Source organism: Protomyctophum bolini, assembly GCF_963924005.1.
Source record: "Protomyctophum bolini genome assembly, chromosome: 12".
Lineage (NCBI taxonomy): Eukaryota > Metazoa > Chordata > Actinopteri > Myctophiformes > Myctophidae > Protomyctophum > Protomyctophum bolini.
Genome location: NC_137873.1, coordinates 26,163,668 through 26,179,258, shown reverse-complemented (window position 1 = coordinate 26,179,258; position 15,591 = coordinate 26,163,668). Strand labels below are relative to the sequence as shown.

Genomic DNA, 15,591 nt, shown 5'->3' with positions numbered 1-15,591 from the left:
GTACACACACACGCACACACGCACGCGCACACACACACACAGACATACAGGATGGTCAGTTTTGCTTGCCAGGATGGTCAGTTTTGCCCAGGTGGAGCTCATTAGTCATTGTGCAAACAATGTGCATGGTTTTGCTACAGTTTCTGAGGTGAATGACATAGCCATTCGACATGTGTTATCCAGAGCAATGTACAGGTAAATAGAGAGAGACAACAACAGAGAAAATGGGGTTGTTTTATGTTGATTGATTGTCATGCAGTGATTCATGTAGACGTCAGACAGTTTGTTTGATTCTAGATATAATATACAATCTGATCCTTAAAACATTGTACATTTTGTTCATCAGTTCATCATTCTTTTCCGTTCTGTTCGCTGTGTTATGATTGCCACTCACTATAAATCCCTCTATATCTGTTTTTTCACTATTTTAAAATGTTTTAAAAGGTAAGAAAGAGGGAAAGATAGGGCCCTAAATAAATAATGATAAAATATATCTACCGTAGGTTTAATACTCAATACAATATTGACCTGACAGTAGTGTTAGATTTGTGACACAGTCTCAAAGGTAAGAAGTAGATTATCATTCACTGAAATGCTTGCCTTTTCATCCAGAAATGCAACGGGAAATGTTGGATCACTGTAATTAGGAGCCAGCTTTTCCTGTGCAGAGTTCATCAAATCCATATTTCTGGAATGAACAAAAATGGCCTTCTCTCCTGCAGTAGTTCCAGTGCTTTCCTAACACAATAGGATGTTCAACACACCATTTCTGTTTAAAATGTTTGCTCTTCTAGAAACATGGTGTCAATCGGAAAGTTACTTTGTGTCCCTCTGGATCACTGGATATAATGAATTAATCTTTTATACTACCTTCTGTTAAACTGAGCACAGTGCACTGTGGCAGAGACTTGGGTGGAAAAATGACCTGACTTGACTTGGATCAGAATGGATCTTGGAAAATACAACAAAGCAGAAATCACATTTCACCAATTGTGGCTAATACAAAAATATTTGTATTTGTATCTGTGCAGTACACTCCCCATCTGAATCACCATACTATGAAGATAGATTCTACAACTCCCTACGAACAGAGATACTGTATTCCACTTTCAAACCCAGGGCAAAATACTTCTGTGTATACTTATGGGAATAGCCCACGTAGGCTACAAGTTCAGAACTTGATTATGTAGAAAAGTCAGGAACCAAATATATAAATATTTGGACAGTCACCTCTGAAACTCTCACCCACATCACCAAAAAACAAGTATAGTAGCAAACCGGAATGGGAAGGGTTTTGTGCATCCCTGTGCGTCTCTGGCTCTTCTGAATCTAAATGTTAGGATCAGAGGGGACAGTTTGGGATGGTTTACCTACTGTTGAGCTCCAGGGACCATACTGCCATCTGACTGAGACATGGATCCCTTCTGCAAGTTCTGCATTCATGTTTTTTTACTGTCAAAAAACAGAAAACAAACCCCCTTTCTGGTCACAGCCAATCAATTATTAAACAATCATGATAGAAACCCGGCCTGCAGCGAAATCTAAACCAATCATACAGATGGCTCAAAACAGCTCCAAACAACAATTCATACTACATTTGAAAGAAATAAAAAGTTACTTGTGAAGGCATAAATAATGCAAAGAAATGCCTAGAAGCTAAAATAAAACTCTTCTGAAAAATGGTTTGACGGTGAATGAAAATAAATAAGAAAACAACTAAAGGCAGCTTTCAAAACAAAAACACTGACATCAGCATGACCAAACTCTACAACTGACATTGACGGATGGATGGATGGATGCTGTGGAGTCTCGCTGGGGGACCGCCAGCCAGGTAAGCGCCACCGCACTACAGAGAGACAGGCATAGGGAGGCAGAGAGCGGCGGCCACGACTGGGTGTGGACACTGAGTCACAGTACGTCCCCGCTCACGTCCTTGATCAACTTAACCTGTGGCAGCTGTCTGAAACATACAAACCTGTTGGCTTCCCTCTCAGTCCTCATCGGCTCTCTCTACGTGCTGGTCGGGCTGTTGCTGGCGGTAAGAAAGAACTACCATATTCCTCCTCATAATTCCCGTTGTGAAATTACATTTCTGTTTCTCATCCATGACAGGCAAATGCACGGGGCATCTAAAATGCACCGTTAAAGAAACGATGATAAGGTATATTCCTTATATAGCGTATAAGGAACAAAGTTATCGCTTTGAATGGAGTTAATAAACAAGTAAGCCTCTCACTTGCCCTAACCTATACTTACCTAGTTGACTTGAGATGATCCTCCTGAACGATGATGACGTCCCTGTGGAAAAAGAAAGAGACCATTTATGTTATTAAGTAATGCTGCAACAAACCTCTTCCCCCCTACTTACCTATACCAAAGCTCATTTAAACCTGTGAATATAAATATTTAAAACAGGCCTGATACAGGCCTGAAAACGTTCCTGTTTCGGAAGGCTTTTTCGTGTTGAACTGTTGATTATATGTTTTTATTAACCATGTAGCACTCTGGGATTCCCTGTGAATGAAAAGTGCAATACAAATAAAATTAATTATTAAATAAATTGAAACCCCCTCCTGTCTGTGTCTTGGTTTGGTTCAGATGCTACAATGAATACAGAGACAGGCAGACAGACAGACAGACAGACAGATACTACATGCTACCGTGTTTTCAATTATGTTTAACATTCTCTGTTGACTGTCAAGTCCTTTCTCTCCTGTATTCCTATACAATATTCCTATTCCGTGTGCACTGCTGAATGTGATCGCCACACAGATCTGTCTCTGTGTGTTGGTGGCGGTGTGCTGTGTCAGAGGGGAAATGAACCAAGTCTGATGAAGGCTGCTTTGGCTCAGAGCTGAAGGCTGCCAACTTGAGTCAGACAGGAACATGACTGATGGGCCAAATCAGGCTGCTAAACAATTGTGAACAGAACAGAATTAAGTCAAGCAGAGCAGAATAGAATAGACCTTCAATCAATCAATACATCAGTAATTCTATCTATCGACAAATCCCATATATATAATATATATATATATATATATATATATATATATATATATATATATATATATACACACACACACACACACACACACATACTGTACCCACAAATCCTGTAAAGAGATTTGGCAGGGTATAGTTTTGCCAGGCAGGGGGTCGTCAGGAGGACTGTTTTTAATGACTGAGCCAACGAGGGACTAAAGGACTCAAACTAGGCAGCGTGCTGAAACTGCAGCATGGTGCTTTGGACAGCGGTGAAAGTGTTTCAGGTACCCGTTCTCTCTTTTGGTGAACCCCTATCCTGCTCTCGCTGACTCCCCTCCCTGTCCGAAAGAAAGAAAGGAAGAAAGAAAGAAAGAAAGCAGCACCCCCCCCCCCCTCCTCCTCTCTCTCTCTCTGTCTCTCTCTCTCTCATAGTGAAAGCTTTCTCTCCCATGATCCCATCCCTCCCTCTTCCTCCTCACTCCTCAGAGTGCAGCCAACTCTCGTTCAGTCGCGGTTTAACAGCGGCCGGGTGGAGTCGAGTAGTGTAGTGGAGCTTAAACACAGCAGCACCGAAGCCAAGCGCGCCACATTTACTCCACAGCCCGGAGAGGAGAGAAGCGACGGGACAACAAAGAGTAGAGAGCTGTACTGAAACAAGAGGAGAGGTTGATCGCACCGCACGCTGCATCCTCCCGCGCTTCATCATGGATATGTGGACTAGAAGACTCCGTGGAATTAGTATTGCACAGGTTGTCCTCCTTCTTTTCGGCTCGTACGGGACATCTGGAGAAGGTGAGAACTTTGCGTTTTACGGAGACAGGATAGACACTACAGTGCAGTGCAGTTTATCCGTCTAAGTCTAGCCCTCACTCGGAGTCGGGAAAGGGAAAAAACGTAGCGTACCTACCGCGTGTCCAACGCAGTCTATGGTCCAACGCAATTCGCGTGTCAGTCACTGTTTGTCCGAGTGTCGTGCTCCTGTTATGGTGACAGATGAGGCTGTTTAGATAGTTGGAACTTGGAATTGACCGCAGGGCTTTATTATATATAAAGGTGTGTAGGATATACATTTTCTTTGATGGTCATGGTACCGAAAGTCCGCAACACCAACAACAACAACACACAGCACAACAGCAGTGTTTTCAGCGTCTTATGGCTGTTAATGTTTTATTTTTTGCAATTAGCTGTTTGCTACTTACTGTTTATCTGAGGCTGCGCTGCCTGCGCACAAGGCACAATCGCACATGCACCAGTGACCCTATGATTGCTTTTGGTTCCATTTTATAGTTTTATATAGCCTGGCTCAGTTTTATACACTCTTCAGAGTAAAATGAACACTGGAATTGGATTTTACTGTGCAGCCTTTGAGGGGCTGCTTAGCTCTGGTCCATAGCTCTAGCAAAGGGCATTAGGGCTATGGACTAGCCCCTCTCGGAACCCTACATAAAGCTTTTATGAAATTTGATTGTCGCTTTATATAAGTAATCAAAGTGTCAGAAACTTTACTACATTTGGGTTCTGCTTGCGGGGCTAGGCTATGGACCAGAGCTGGGGCTGGTCATGGAATGATGTTTGTTACGCACGACAGCACAGCAGCACGACACCCAGAATGTTGTACAGTTTTACAATACCGAAGACTTTTAATATGCAGAATGTTTTGTGCTGAGCTAAAAGACGAATTCTCCCAAGTGTAATTGAATGGTTACCAACGATGCGCAATAAACGGGTAATTTAGTTTGAGCGCTTAATTTGGGACTCAATGTAGTGTGCAGCTGCAGCTGAAGCTTTCGGAGCATGTCAAACAGCTGCCTTGCACACATCATCCATGGAGGCTGTGGATAAGTGAGCACTCCAGGGAGTAGCCACTAGCCACTGTGGGGGGGGGGACGGACGGGACTGGGGTTTGGGGACGACGACTGGAGTAAGTGTGTATGGTAGGCCTACGAGGGTAGTAGGGTACCACGCACACACGCACACACACACACACACACACATTAAGTTGGGAGAGATGGAGGGAGTGAAATGAAACATGAAATGACATGGGTAGAAACAGCCAACAGGGGAGATGGCAGAGTGTGTGTGTGTGTGTGTGTGTGTGTGTGTGTGTGTGTGCGTGAGTGTGCGTCCTTGTGTGAGAGAGAAAGAGTAAGTGAGTACGCACACACACGCGCTTGTGTAATTGGAGCACATTATAAGCTCCCCACTCGCTTCTCTTTCTCCCTCTGATTACTCATCTGTTTCGTTCTCTGATTACTACTCTCTCTCTCTCTCTCTCTCTCTCTCTCTCTCTCTGATTATTCCTCTCTCTTCTTCTCTCTCCTTTCTTACTTTGTTTCAGTCTTCTACCTCTCACAAGTTTTATCTTCTGAACCCCAATCTATACTCTTCTCTCCCTATTAATTTACTCATCAGTCCCCTCTGCTTTCATATTTTGGTCTTTCTCTGTCTCTCCTTCTTTCTTCCCCTTTTCTATACACCCTCAGTTTCCACATACTGTCATCTACCTTCTTCTATATCACTCTACCCTACTCTCTCTCCATGTCTGTCTGTCTGTCTGTCTGTCTGTGTAACCACCCATTCATCTCACCCTCTTTCCCCCTTTGTGATTCATCTCTTTCTCTTGTTCTCCATCTCAATTAAATGCATAATTCATATTAATTCTGTCAAAGCTTCAATATAAGATATTGATTAATTTCATACATTATACAATACATAGACTTTGCCGACCCCCCCCCCCCCCGTGTGTGTGTATGTGTGTGCACACGCGTGTGCACGACTGCACGTGTGGCAGTCGGTTGCTGCATGCTCGCATATACAGTACACTCCCTCTGCCGCACACAGTGTTGATTGGTAGTTCACAAGGTGTGAATCATACAGTTAAAATATAACGTTTGGAGTAAAATAGTATCAAACCATCTTTAAATTTGAATTGTCTGTGTATGTGTGTGTGTGTATGTGTGTGTGTGTGTGTGTGTGTGTGGGGGGGGGGGACACTCACCGTTTTGGAACCGAGTATCTACCCTGATTATAATGTGAGTTGTTCACATATTCTGCGATCTGCTCACAGACGCATTTGGGCCGCCCGGTAATTATCAAACATGTTTGATATTTATCTGGATGATAACACCACCACTGTCTGAGTGGGATAGCGGGAGTTGCACGCAATTGAGGGGAACAAGTCTACAAGGACAGGAGAAAGGCGTAAAGTGAATGAGACCATTTTTTATATATAAGACAACCTGTTGGGTGTATGGGACAGCTGATACTTGTTGATATGTTGGAGGAAGATGATTGTCGATTATTAACTGTATGTTTTCCCAGATCACAACCTGTCCGTTACCACAACAAGTTTAACCCGCTCCATTGTTTATATGTCTGCTTCCGCGAGAATCCGCATGTGATCACATGAGATGAGATTACACGAGGGGGTTTACTGGTCTACTGGACAATCTTAATAATATTAATACTCATAATATGAGTGTGTGATGCAGTATTTTCAATAGTGTAGTGAATTCTCCCTATGTGCATGACGAAATCAGATTTCAAAGTCGGTAAGGATTTTAAAATTCCTGTAGTGTGAGCCCAGCTTTAATGAGCCTCACTGCCTCTGCAACATCCAATCCCAGAGATCTGTCGGTGGGCTTGTTTGTGATCCTCACTGCCACAGGGGGGAAAATGTCCCTGTGGCACGAGGAGGTCTTAATAGACCAGTGCCTCTGGCCAGAAGGTATAGCTTTTGGAAGAGGTGTTGAGCGGGGTGAGAGGAGTCAGTGATAATCTTTCCTGCTCAATCCTGGTACGGATCATCAAGCACTTTGAAATTTGAGTATTGAACTTGTTATGGAAGCTGCCTGTGCCTTTTTGTGGTTATATTTTGTGCACATACTTAGGAGGAATTGCGCCTCTGTATTAACCTCACGTCTGACAGTGACAACAAAATGCAATACATGCCTACATTCTGATCTACTCTTGATTTTATGTCTCACTCACTCACTCACTCACTCACTCACTCACTCACTCACTCACTCACTTACTCACTCACTCACACTTGCATTTATGGCCCATTAGACACAGCAGCATAAGTGGGATTGGAGGAGGCGTATAGATGCAGGCATCAGGGTTCATACTCAGCTACACATCTTGTTTCTGTCCCCAGGGACACTTTACTCTTCATTATGAAGACAGCAAGACGCTGATAACAATTTACAATTACTATGCATAGCAGATGTTCTTATCAAGATTGACTTACAAAGTGCAAGATCCGAAATGGCATGAACCACAGTGTTTACCCTAAACACCAACATTTCTCTGCTTGTACCTGAGCTTGTATGAGTATGAGTGAGTGACAGATAAATCTCTCTTGATTATCTCAAGAGAAGTTTTTAAACAGTCAAGTAAATAGTCAAAAAAGAAAACATAAGTGCTACCACACGAGGTAAACATCAAACATAGTGTAGCGTGAGGAGGGGGGTGTTAACTGACAAGGCACAATTTGTGCTGAACAATGAAAGGATGACATGGCACCAAAAACCCGTTTTTCCTGAGTCAGTATAATTAGGAGAAACGGCAAAGTGTAGCCCTCAGTTTGACCCCGTTTTAACACTGCTGAGTACAGGTGTATGACAAAACCCAGACCGGACAATGTGTCACGCTATCTGAAGTGACCACAAGGTTGACTTTTTGACCAAATACTGACCCTAACAAGGAGACTCTCTGCCACATGCATGGCACATGCAACTATAGCACGAACACCAACAGACACGCACGCTGAGTGTGGATTTGATGCACATCACACACCACTGATAAATGTGTTATTCAGCAGATGAAAAGTGTAATGTTCTTATTGTTGACTGCTGATCCTATTTTTCATTTTCTAACCACTGATTTGTGATGGGGAAAATTGCGTGTGCATTGTGTGTGTGTGTGTGTGTGTGTGTGTGTGTGTGTGTGTGTGTGTGTGTGTGCGCGACGCGCGCATCTGTGTTAGCACTCAGAGAAGTGTAAGGCGAGATGGTCAACGGAGATAAGAATGAATAATGACCACAGGATGTTTTTCCCGTGTGGTAAAAACTGTTAATGAAGAACTGCTAACTATTTTCTTTAAGTCAGCAGCTTAAGAACCAGTTTAAACCAGTTTTGGTAGAGTCAGACCCCTTTTCAATATAATGATCGTGTCAACTAAGACACGAGGCTCTTGTTTTGCGATAGCTCTGGAGAGTGGTCGCACCAACCCCAACTAGCCCATGCGCATGCAGTGGGTCCGAACAGGATAGCCGCCTATGAATGCTCTTTCACGGCGATAGCTCTAAGGAGCAGGTCGCCACATCACCGGCTGGCTAAGCTCTTACTCGGATGGCTCTTTTCTAGCGAAGCTCTGCGAGCAGATCGAATCAACGCACGGCTGGCCCGAGTACATGCAGTCGATTGCGCTTTTACGCAGTAGCTCTCCGGAGAGGCCACTCCAACCGGCAGGCAGCACCCAGCTGGCCTACGCGCAGGACAACAGACAGGCAGCCGGCCTGAGGACAACCGCCTAGTCTAAACGGCGATTATAGGACTTTAAGAGCAGTCCCAGTTTAATGCGAGTTTTACTCTGAGACAGTGATGACTTGTTATACTTTAACTTAAGAAGAAAGGTAAATTCTCGCGCGCTGCATCGGGACCAAGTGAACTTTTCCTGGCAATGCAGAACGCTTGAGGAACGCCGTGGAAGGCTGATATTTACAATCAGGTGGGTCGGACTGATTGAACATCTAGCCTCAAAACGACATTTGGTTTGATAGGGACCTTAGGCGTATAATATAGTCTAGTTGTAAAGAAGAGCTCTCTTTATAGACTATGATACACTGAGGCCTTCATGCCACTCTACCCACCAAGCCTACACGCCCTCTCTCTCTTTGCGAGGCGTTACTCTCCTCCTCCTACCCTCTTTTCCATTCTTGTGCTGCTTACTGTAGCCTTCTTTAATCCATGTGACGTGTTCGCTCATTGCTATGTGGTTTTTATGCCATTGTAACCAGTAATCGATATTAATAAACACTCCTTTTGATAGTACAATCTATTTTGTTGGAGCAGTTTATTTGGTTCATGATTTACTGTATATCTGAATGTTATTATGCAAAAGGGAATTCTATTACATTTCATTTATTCAAGCGGTCCAACAACTCACGTCCGACAGACAGACGTTTTTGATGTGATGCGCTGAAATAGCTTGAATATTCCAGAGTCATTTTATTATGATTTTAGAATATCATTGCTGATTAATCATATCGGATTAATCCACTATTTCACGGACTACAATAGCCTCTGTCTAAATGGCAACAAGCTGCTTACGTGTTAAATGCAGATGTTGCTCTGATGATTTGTTTGCGTCCGAGGGGGGGGAACATTGGATCCTGGCTGCTGAAACACCAGGAAATCGTAGCAAGAAACCACTCCCCTGCAGGGTGCGAGGAGATTAGCGGATGATGCTTTTGTCCAGTGAGACAGGCCGCTACTGGCTGAGCAGTCGTGCGTTCAGTAAGATGGACTTATTGGTGTTAAGAAGGGACCCATTGTCTGGAGATCAGACAGATGAAGTCCTGTGTTAATGGGATGGAGAGATGGCACAAGAAGGAAGAATGAGAAGAGAAGATGAGGGGCCAAAGGTTTCCAAAAAACAAAATTGGCAATTATTTTCTAGGCTAGTAGACAGGGAGCCAGTCAACCAAAGTTTTAGAAGACCTGTGATGTCATGCCGTACTTTTTATTTGTGTTTTTTCTATTCATTTGGTTGTTAAGGGACTGATCGTTATTTATGCACCAGGGGGGGCTGGTGCAGATGTGATTTTGTTTTTTATTTAGTTTTTCTTCCCCCTCAGCCTCCAAATATTTTTTTGGGACCCCCCCTCAGAGACAGGAAGAATATGTAAGGTATGACCCCCCCCCCCCCCCCCAACCACCATAAACCATATTATTTATATTCACACCAACAGTAGCAGCAGAAAGTAAAGTGAACAGTGATCGTTTATTAGGCGAATAGCGCTAGCCGTCGGGGGTTCATTTGGTTCCAACCGTTCCATTATGGTCAACACTGATGATATATGCCATTGCATTCTTCCAACTAAAGATTTAAATCTGGCAGCTCTGAAAATAGCAGATCTACAAGCTCACAACAACACGCTGTAGGGCATTAACCAAACGTGATTTTTGATAGTCGACTCAAATACCATCAAAATCGATTTATAGTCGATTAGTCGGCGGTAAAATATGATATTTATTCCATCCAATCAAGCATTAAATCATCATGTTCTGAAACAGCCAGCGAATGAAGCAAAACAGAGCCGGTGAATGCAGGCCGAGTGGAATAGTACTAAGAGAGTGGCGACACCTATGGGCTATAGTTCCAAACATTGGAACTATCCCATTGAGATAGAATGAGCACTTCCGCATTCCATTGTTACAGTGGGAGTCAACGCGAGTGTCGCCACTCTCTTACTAGATTACGCTGAAAGCCGCTCTGATTTGCCGAAATTAGCTCAGCTGTTTCAAGTCAAAGTTGCAAGTCCACAATGACTCACGGATGGACGCGTTGTGAGCTTGTAGATCTGCTATTTTTGATGCGCAAGACCGTTCTAGGAAGCAGCATAGCATGCTACGTTGTTCACAATGTTTGGAGAGTGGAGACTGGAGCGGGGAGGAGGAGGAGGAATGAACCATGCGATGTTTTTCATACAACCCTAAATGTTCAACAACAAGTTACAACCACAGTTCCTTTGGTTTTTAGAAGGAGCTACAAGCTAGGAGGAGGTTATGATTACATACTAGGTTTGCTAGCTAGCAGGCTGCCAGGCTATGAAGATGATCAACTACTTAACTTCATCGCGACTATTATATCGTGCGGCATAGCGGTTTGTTTTTTTGTTGGATAAGCATGAAGAAACATGAAATCACGGCAAGAGCTACTGTAGTTTGACTGTCACCAAACTGGATAATATTGGGCAGAGTGAGGAGGAACTCCTGCTATACTTTACTGTACCGGACGACACGACGACACGTCTCCAATCTAACTTGTTGAACAAACGACAGTAATAAACTCACCAATAGTAAAAGTATTTACACACTGTAGTTGTCCCCATTGAGCATATGAGCCTATGAGGCATATCACATTATGCTTTTCCCAAAGAAAAACTGTCTTGAATGCTGCTAGTGCCACCGCCGATCCGCCGCACCTACACGAGTGAGGGTGACGGCAAAACCCACGTACAGTAGGCTTGTATATGATATGAAAACAATCAGCCAGGAATGGATTAGTACTGAAGTTGGCGAACTACCAACAAAACAACCGAGCTCACAGCTGCATGCCTGCATGTCTGCTGTAGAAAAATAAATAAAAATCATAATCATAAATAATATTTAAAATAATATTAGCGAATAATCGGATGTCAATTAAAAGTGTCGACTAGTGTTTTGCTAGTCGATTATTATGTTAATGCCCTAACACGCTGAGGACACGATGCAAATTTGTGAACTTAGATTGGCTACATGCGTATTAAAGGACAACTTTAGTTTTTTTCAACCACGGTTCATGTTTTAGGTTGTTATTAGAGGGACACCCGCACACCGCCACTTGCTATAGTTCAGAGCATTTTATTAAGAAGCAACGTTTCTTTCTTGCGACCTTCCTCAGGCTTGAGGAGTGTGTGAATGGCCGAGTGAACCATGTGAGCGCATGAACGTAATGCTGAGGCGGCCCAATTAATGCCGGCAGCAACGGCACTGAGGTTTCCTGACTGAACTTGCTCCGCGTCTGTGACATGCGCAATGCTCATTTGATGTCTTGGGTTTATTTATTTATTTGACAGGGACAATGCTCATTAATCAACACGTCAGTTTTCACATCCATGTAAATGGGCCAGAGTTAGCCAAAGGCTAATTTTCATCTGTAGTCCCTGTTTGAGTTCCGACTCTGGATTCGAACCCACATCCCTGTGGTTCTTGTACTGTGATAATGTGATATCCTTTTCCTTATTTTCTGTCATATACAGTAAATAATGTGACAGTGTTGGGCGGATGTGCATATATTAAAAACGGCCAATGGTTCAAATAATGAGGTAAACAACTTACCGTAATTATAAAGTAATCACTGTGAACAAAAAGCTCAAATTCGTTCTGCTGAATGAGTTTTCACAAAGTCCTATGGGGAACCACTCTGTCCCGCCTCCTTGGTCCAGTCTCTTTCTCTGTTCCTGCTTTTTTTTAAATATACCCTACACGGCAATCCACTGCTGTCACCCTCTGCCTTCCCATTAGCTGCCATGTTTGCTTTGTACATGACAGCAGCCCTAAATTAGCATTGAGATTTTATGAGCAACTTTCACACTGTGTTGGCATTAGCATTTTAATCTCAGCCTTCACACAATGTTAGCATTGTGGTCAAGTGGGAGCAGGTTCTCTATAAGGTATGGAGGTCCTCCTCCAGTGGACAGTGGGCCATCAGACCTGATTCCGGAGTTAAGTAGCTATTTTTTGCGTTGTGTACATTTATATACTACATACAGTAATAGAATTTAAACTTTTCAGGGATCTGTATTCCCCCACCCCTTTCTCCTTCTATAACTCATTCTCACTCCCAAGACATCAAACATTTGACAAAACATCAAACATTTGACTGGAAAGGGGTACCCGTGACAGCACATGTTGACTAGGGGAGGTATATGAGTTACGATTCTTCTTTCCTTATGGGACATAACTCGAACGCCACAACACTTGGCACGGAGACTCGCTCACCTGACGGCTCGCTCACCAGTGCCTCTCGTGGCTCAAGTTTTCTTTAGATGGCTCGCCTCTGTAGTTTTTCAGCGGACCAGTCACCCTTTTTCGCCTTGAGTTTGGGCACGGCACTTCCGCATTCCTGTAGTACCCCCTTCCAGTCAAACGTTGGACTTTTGGTCAAATTTGTCACAAGAAGTCACTAAAGGACGTGATAGAGTGTTGCCCTTTTTATTTAAATCTGTTTAAATCTGTCTCTTCAAAAGTAGATTCTGCTAAGCGTGTTAAAGTTGGATTGGAAATATGGTTTTATGTAAAACGTTAAATGTAAAACTTTACTTTAGACTTTCGATTTTAGACTTGACATTCTACCCTGTATTTACTACTACAACATAAAATGTTGAAATGAGGATTGAAAAAAAGACTGTGATGTTTTTAATATCATAACAGGAGACACAATCAAATGATTTGTTCCCTGGATAAGGGAGCTGTATGATTTAGAACCATGGACAGAGCTCACCCGTCCAGCACTATGCAGAACCATGGACAGTTCCACTCTGCTCAAACCTAGCATTGCAACCCACAGTTTACTGGAAGAGTTTCTTTACAACAATAATGGACATCATGCTGCTACAGTAGATATTAAAAGTGATGTGCAGTGTACAAGAGGTTGCTGCAGACAGCTCGTCTGTGTCTGTACAGTCACACAAACTCTGGTGGTTACAACATGTTTGATCTACACCTGACATTTATGCTCTTTTCATGCAGTCTAGCCATCTCGGCAGAAACAAGGGGTCACAGATGCACTTCCACGTGAGAGAGCGATACACAGATTACACAAAATAAAACATGCAGCCGTCCATTAGTGCACTGTGGGGACGGGGTTGCGCTACCACACCTGCTACCTCCAACTCCACACAGTGTGTGCGTGCCCACACACGCAAGATGGTGAACGCGTTGCTGTGCAAATGCGTTATAGCAGAGTGTTTGAAAGTGATGTCCCTTTATAAAACACCAACGTGCTTCTCTGTCCGTGACTCATGCATACGGGTGTGCGGGTCTCAGAAAATAACAGTGCCAGTGAGCGTGCAACTGTGTGTACACTTCTTCTCCTTCTTCTCTTTCTTTTTGTTTGGATTTTAACGGCAACTTTAGTTTTGTATTACTGCTACTTACTGGCCATTAAGTACTACTGGGCAAAATCAAGGCCAAATTCGGTGTTCAAATACACTTTAATGCATGAAAGCTGGCCTACTAAATGTCCCACCCATGACTTGTGCAACATTTGCAGACAATTGCACTACTGGTGTGCTGTAAGGCGAACAGATAAGTGTATGATAAGTGCAAAAATAATAAACTGTTATTTTAATACTATATAACTAGCGTCTGCAGCGGTTGGAGGTGGTCAGGTCCCTGTTTCAATCCTAGCTAGTGTCAGGTTAGGGTAGGACACCTACTGGTTGACAATAGCATTAAAGTTATTTGAAGCAGATAAATTGAAGATCCGGCACCATCTAGACCACCAGCTCAGACATCGTTGCAATTATCTCTGTCTGTCAGGAGAAACATAAAACGTACAGATTGTAGCTATTAAAAGGTTGGTGCTTGTGGGTCTCAATGTACTGTAGGTTCTTCTACAGGTTCCCAGCTTTATATTAGTCATATTTCAGCATTGTAAAGCCCCCCTCCCCCCCCCCCCCCCCGTCCAGATCTCATTACTGAGGGTAATTAGGAGTTAATAGGGACCATTACATAGGTGTGAGCTGATGTTTATGGACGCTTATTAAACATTCAACAGTGGTGTCTTATTGGCTGGTTGGTGCAGCATGGGGGTCGTAAACCCTCACTTAAGTGGTTGAGTTGAAGAACGCTTTTTTATTTATATAACTATGGACGGTGGAACAATTCGGTATATGTATGTAACTGTATTTATGTTTATGTGTGGATTTGGGGATGTATACAGTACATGCTCATTGCCTACACACTCAAAAACCAGAGGGTACTGTATTCTTCTACATGGAGCAGGTGGCAGTGGAGGGCAGCCATTAGGGCTTGCTGCTTGGTGCCTTGCTTTAGGCCGGGCACTACAGAATGTTTGGTGTCCTGGGGGACTTTTAAGTGTAGATGCTGGAGTGTTTTCTAAAATGACCTACTGTATATAGACAATGTTATATCCCAGAGCAGCACTATAAAGCTCTCTGTCCCTGCACACCAAACAAAGCAATAACTCTAAATGGATCACTGTGAAATGCATTAGCAGTGAGTGTACAGAGAGAAAATACCTTGACCTGAGACAGTTTTTACCAGAGTGCTGGTTCATAGATTTGGGACAGCAAGTTGAGTTAGCCCAACAATCATTCTCAATATGTTAAATGTTGTAACGCCAGGGCTCGACGCTTAGCATTTTTCCAAGTAGCACGTGTGCTACTAATCTAGTAGCACACAAATTATTTTAGGGGCATGATGAAAAGTTATCAAATAATGTGTTTTTGAGGGGCGCACCTGCAGCCCATCAAGTATAATTTATGCTTCGTCCCGCGATTGTGTCACGGGCAGACCTCTATGCTCACAAGATACGATGTGAGCTTGTATACCAGCTGTTCTCTGCGTGCAACACTGTTGTGCTTTGAAGTATAAATGTCTCCTAGGGTGTATCTCACTAGCCAACACACAAGAGGAGGTTGAATGAATTAAAACCAGCGCTCCCCAAAACAACAGGTTTGGAGATCTGTTGGGAATTGATTACATGAAACAGTCACCCGTGCACCTACATTGTAAATTGTAGAAACTGTTCAAGAGTCTATGGTGGCTTTTGACACAGCCAGGCCAGGCAAACGTTTGCCTGGCTGTGTCTGT

The 15,591-nt window shown here is 43.3% G+C and overlaps 1 protein-coding gene across 1 annotated transcript in view; it reads left to right on the top strand.

Moving 5' to 3' along the window:
- Positions 1-3,689: 3,689 nt before the first annotated feature.
- The window catches only part of cntnap3 (contactin associated protein family member 3), a gene marked incomplete at its 5' end in the record, with an annotated part of 128,090 nt that continues 116,188 nt past the window's right edge, over positions 3,690-15,591 (top strand). The window contains one exon of the mRNA XM_080779341.1: positions 3,690-3,777. Within this exon, the coding sequence (XP_080635467.1) occupies positions 3,690-3,777 (88 nt within the window). The remainder of the gene's footprint in view (positions 3,778-15,591) is intronic.